This window comes from Monopterus albus, unplaced genomic scaffold, assembly GCF_001952655.1.
Source record: "Monopterus albus unplaced genomic scaffold, M_albus_1.0 scaffold373.1, whole genome shotgun sequence".
NCBI lineage: Eukaryota > Metazoa > Chordata > Actinopteri > Synbranchiformes > Synbranchidae > Monopterus > Monopterus albus.
The window spans coordinates 514,302-520,042 of record NW_018128253.1 but is presented as its reverse complement, the minus strand read 5'-3'; the positions used below and the strand labels follow the sequence as shown (position 1 = coordinate 520,042).

Below are 5,741 nucleotides of genomic sequence, written 5' to 3'. Positions count from 1 at the left end.
CTATTTACACAATGTTAATAAATGCTATACCTTCTCACACACACACACTCACAGAGTGAGCAGCTCACACACATATCATACAGGAAGTAGGTAGCAGAACACACACACACGGAGCAAAGAGGGGGAGAATTACTCCCCACATCCTCATCGTTTCACAAAAATAGAAATTAAGTGTTATACTCACCTCCACAGTAAACAGTCTGAAAACACATGAAATTGACATAAGAACAACAAGAAATTGCAATTCACACAATTCTCAATCATCCCTCTGTCCCTAACGTCAGACACACATCTCAATCACACAACACCAAAAAAAAAATAAAATATGTTCACATGTTTAAACACACTTAGTGTCGTATTTTTTTCATCCGAGTCAAAAACATCTTTGTGCACAAAATAATCTCCAATCAGTACTGGCTTTGTTTTAGCATTTGACTGCATCCAAGCTAACACATTTGCCAGTTTAAAGTGATATGAAACAGATAAATCATTGCGTGAAAAAACAAAATCAGGAATATGTGTGGTATATTACTTGATAAGCGAGTGTATCAGCAGGCTTTGTTAGCATTTAAGGATTGTTCTCTGCCAACCAGTCAACATGTAGCTTTGGTGACAGTCTGGAGGTAAGCATGAATAATTGTGCTATCGTGATGCTATCGGTCTTTAATGTGTATACTGTCTGTGCGGTAGGGTTCTTCTTCTTCCAGCCTTAAGGTGCAATACCGTCACCTGCATAAGTTGGAGTGTCAGCCAGGTAGTTACTGGATTATTTACAACAGAAATGCACTGCCCTATCTTCTGAATTAGAGTAGTATTTAAACACATAATATTGTAGTTAGGGAACAGAGAACAGAGATCAGAGAACAGAGACTCTCCTCTTGCAATGGAATAGATAAAGCATAAGAAAATTGTCAGAGCACCAGTCAGTCAAGCCATTTGATGTCGGTCCCGAGTCGGTTACCCTGTCAACCCCCAGTCAGTCGTCATTTCCCCCCGGCCCTCCGAGGCTGGGCTTGTGGTACACTGTTCACGGTAGCATGGTCATCCTCTCTCTCCCACTTCTTCTGCTCTAACCCAGCTTTTTATCTGCTCATACTCACACAGCCGGAGCCATGAAGACACGGTCCCATGCCAGCTACCCACACACACCTTCTTCCTAGCATTGTCTAAACTGTCCAGTACATGACCTTCTAGGTCACATTGACCTAGCACACATTTCCTTTTTCTAAACCTGAACAGACGAACAGTTCACATAAGGCTACAGCTACAATATATCCATTCCCTATCTGAGGAGGAAGTCACACAGGATGTTGACCCCTAGGGGGCAGCAAGGGACACAGCCCAAGATATTCTTGCCTGCGCCAGAGACAGATCAAGCTTCCGTACACACTGAGCTCAGCCTTACATCCTTACACAACTAACACAAGTATTATCTAAATATGAACTACATACTGTTCTATTACATATTACCTCTGGAATCTGGTTTATTGCTAACCACTACATGATCAACAGTAATGAGACGAGAGAAAAGACAGAAAACATGTTATGTGTTTGTTGCCTAAACAATTGAATTAAATTGCACACTTTTCATTTTAAATCCAGTATGTAGCTGGAATTTGTAAGCTGGTATTTGTCTCCAGCATCAATATTGCTGAGTAGTGTTGCCACAAGGCAGGAACAGAGGAGCAGGACCAGCGTGGAGTTTGCCTCCGAGGCTAAAACTAGCTAACAAACGCTAGTCTATTAGACATTTTGACATTTAGGAGGCTTGGAACTGACCCACTCCCCGAGTGCTTTCACTCCTTTGTCTGCTTCAGCTTCTCACCCCAGACTGACCCCGATTAGTTTGAAAAGCTTTTGGCACAATAAGCTGAGGTCAGCAGTAATTTGGATGCTGACTGTACTGTGTATTTAGGACAGTAGGTTCTGTTCACTGTATACTATATATGTTTACACACAAATAGTCTCAAACATGCTACATTATACTATATGATCAGATACAGCATGATACTACACAATACTGTGTGATGTACACTCACCGGCCACTTTATTAGGTACAACTGTATGCAAGTCAAGGCAACACCTGCAAACATCTGTGTTTATGAGGCTTGAAATGTTTCAGTTTTTGGTGAAATTGTCATAAATGTATACATTCAATAATATATTTATTATTGAAGCCATAGTTAAAGGTGGTGTTGCACTGGACTAGGTCAATAATACACAGTTAAATGTGTCAAAGAATGAGAGAGCATTCGTATGGAAGCTCAGTGTATGAGTTAAATGATGTTTACCCATTATTTGGCCCCAAAGGGGGGGTGTCAGTCCAAGCCATCACAAGTCTTCAGAGTCCCACAGTAAAGCCGCCCCACACTACAGGACAGTTAGCGTCTCTGAAATTGTTCAGGGAAAATGGCAAGTGTGTGGTCCTACCTCCTGACTGAATTGCCTAGCCTAAGCAACACCATTTCCAATCCGAACCTGCCCACAAAGCATCCCTGAACCCTGCCCTCACCACCTGCTGTAGACCGTACGAACTCAATAGATGGGTTACACAGGATGTCACACCAGTATGCTGCTGTAGCGCCAACTGCAGACGGGCTGATTTTATACCTAAGCAGTACTATCACAAGCTGTCAAAATGCATATAGTTTGTGTCATTTACAGGACAGCATGCCTCTATAGCAGGAAAGTCATTCAGTTCTGTTGAAAAATCACTCCTCTTCATAACATAATTGCTCACATCCACAAAAGGCTGCCACATGGACTCCCCCACAGTTGGAGCTTCTGCTTTACACATTTTAGCCTCATGATCATCTCCACACTTCGCACACCTACGTTTACCCTGATACGAATCAGCAACATGCCCAAATCTCTGATGGTTATAGCAATGAAGTAGTGGTCTCAGATACTCTTTAACCTGAAAAGTTATACTTCCCAAGTAGACTAACAGCACTGGAGTATCCTCATTTCCTCCATCTTTTGACTTAAATCTCATTAGCTGAACCACTCATCCTCCTTTAACATTATCAAATGTTTCTTGTTCAGTCAGGCCAGCATACACTCCATAAATCACTCCCTTTCCCCACTCTTTTAGTTCTTGGAACAATACATTCCACTTTCACCACAACTTTACCTACCATTTTAGCACTGTCAAAATGAACCTGATCTTTACACCAATCTTTAAGCAATCTGTTTAAGAGCAGTCTGGCCTGAAATCCCTTACCTATGTTTCCTTCCAATGCAGCTGTTTCTTGTAAAGTAACTAAATCCTTCTCACCCCTCTTTCTGACCCTTTACTTTGAATAAAACTACAAACTCTTCGTAACTATCCACCTTCCTCACCTTATTTCCCCAGAAAAAACCTGGTCCTTGACTTGAAGCATCCTTTGCTTTCCTCAAGAAAATAGCGGCCAAACAGAGTTAGCACCACTGATTTCAAGCTGACACTAGTGATCCAGGAAAATCCTTCCAAGATGTCTTCTTCTACTGCTATTTTACCTGAATAACAGGATGCTTCCAACCCCAGTGGTATCCCTCTTCTTCTTCTTGCGATGTTTACATACTTTTACCTCTGATATTTCCCACAGTCTATGAAGGGGACGATGATGAGACCGAGCATGCGCCGGTCGTGACGTAACGAGACACGTTCCAAATTTGAACTGGGAGCCCGGCAATGAGGAAGTAAATCGGTGTGCGTCCTATAATTTGTGGTTGACAACTGCGCGGTGAGAGTTAACAACGCACGGCTGGAGGTTGGTGGTGTTTCTGCTTGTTTTGTTAATATGGTCGAAATTGCTAGAAAACGTAACGGTGTCTTTAGCGTTATCTTTTATCGAAGAGCTCGCTGTTTTAACTAGCTAACCTAAACGTTGCGGCGACCAATGTTTTGTTTAAGACAGGCATACAGCTATTTCGTTAATGGTAGATAATTGATCACTTAACTTTAGGGCATTGTTAACAGCGTTAGCTTATTCTGTCACAACTTCTTTCGTTATTAATTACTTGGCTTCTTTTGGCTGTTCATTTAACTCCAAGTTATATATTATATCTATGCCGAATTAACAGAGGAGCCCTGAAAACTCAGTTGCATCCTGCTGTGTTGTGTTTGTCCTCTCGAAATACAACCACCAACCTCTCGGTTTGTGAATAACGTTTCGTCCTATGAAAACGTGTGTGTTTGTGTACCAGGAGGAAGGCAGTTGGAGTTTTAATTCTATACGGAAGGCATAATAATTACATAAAGTGTGAACCGATTTATAGAGCTTTTTTTCTGTAGCTTGTAATTGTACAGTTTAAATACCACACAGTTTCATATAAAGATTTGGTATTGTGTACTAAATCTGTTTACTAATGTTAGACCAAAATTTCATCTATTAGTATTGTCCATAATGTGTAAATGACCGTTTTTAATAAAGTGTATCGATGTTTTAGAAAGATGGAGGATATCAGCCACCACATTCATGACAAGATAGCATCCCTCAAGTGCATCCTGGATCTGTCAGTCGTTGGTATGACAGTGATTTATAAGAAACAAGAATGGTGACTGGGTTTTCTTTCATTATTATGTTAAGTAGTGTGCCATAAATAAGTGCAATTGTGTTTGTTTTTCTTTCTCCACATTTAGAATTGCCTAAAAATAAGATTAAGAGACTTGGACAAGAAATGTTTGCACTGGAGAGACTTCTGGAGGAGTTTGAAAAGTGTGTTGACCAACAGGAAGAGCAGCTGAAACATATGAAGGTAAGCTGGGGGCCTACAGCTATTGCACTGGGTATAATCGGCCACAAGCCCTTGGTTTTTCCTCATTGCTCCAGAGATTACAATCTGGAATTTGAGCCCCATATTGGTGTTATACCATATACTGGTTGAAATTCATATTTTGCTCGAGCATGTAACATAAGCATTTACAAAAAATATCTAGCAACTCTCCACTGTTTTTCACTGCAAGTAATCACCATTGTTTTTTTATTCTGATATGTCGCCTTTTTGCATTCATTCGGCTATAGCACTTGACAAAGGCACTTAGGTGCTGCGCCTAAGCTTTACTACAGTAGGGAAGACCCTAGGTTTATAAAGATTGAGAATGACCTGTGGATCAGAGAATATGAATATGATAAACGTTTTTTTTTTTTTTTTTTTTTTTTTTTTAACTGACACACTGGAGTCCTGTATTTTATTTGTATTCAGAAGCACCTTAAAGCCTCATCTGACATAAATATGGCATCAGTGAAGGGACGCTAAAACTGGGGTGTTGTGGTGAGATTTACTGGATTTGTTTAAAATTGTAGCTGCAGCATTCTGAAGGCTGAGGAAAAAAACGTTACAAAAATCAAGCAAAGATGCACAGAAGCAGTGCTGGAAGTACTCCGATAATATAGCTAAGTAAAAGTTACTGTAACGTCGTCCAGAGGGGAGGAGTTCAAACAGATTGTGCCCGGGGTGTGAGGGGTCTGCAGTGATCCTCTCTGCCCTCCTTTTGACCCATGCAGTGTACAGGTCCTCCATGGAGGGCAGGCTTGCACCAATGACCTTTTCTGCAGTCCTGACTGTTTGCTGAAATCTGTGCTTGTCCTGTTTGGTTGCTGAGCCAAACCAGACAGTGATGAAGGTGCAGAGAACAGACTCCTGAAGTCCACTGTCATCTCCACTGTTTTGAGCGTGTTGAGCTCCAGGTTGTTGTGGCTACACCACAGGACCAGCTGCTCAACCTCCCGTCTGTAGGCTGACTCGTCATCGTCTCG

The 5,741-nt window shown here is 41.4% G+C and overlaps 1 protein-coding gene across 5 annotated transcripts in view; it reads left to right on the top strand.

Annotated features, from left to right (window-relative positions):
• The window catches only part of ska1 (spindle and kinetochore associated complex subunit 1), a 19,815-nt gene that overhangs the window by 8,229 nt on the left and 5,845 nt on the right, over positions 1-5,741 (top strand). The window contains exons 1-3 of one of the 5 annotated variants that reach the window (XM_020585702.1): positions 3,646-3,752; positions 4,432-4,508; positions 4,625-4,740. In XM_020585702.1, the coding sequence (XP_020441358.1) occupies positions 4,436-4,508; positions 4,625-4,740 (189 nt within the window). In that variant the 5' untranslated portion in view covers positions 3,646-3,752; positions 4,432-4,435. Of the gene's footprint in view, positions 1-3,645; positions 3,753-3,935; positions 4,139-4,431; positions 4,509-4,624; positions 4,741-5,741 lie in introns of those variants that run through there. The other 4 variants (XM_020585705.1, XM_020585704.1, XM_020585706.1 and 1 more) reach the window with 4 other exon arrangements.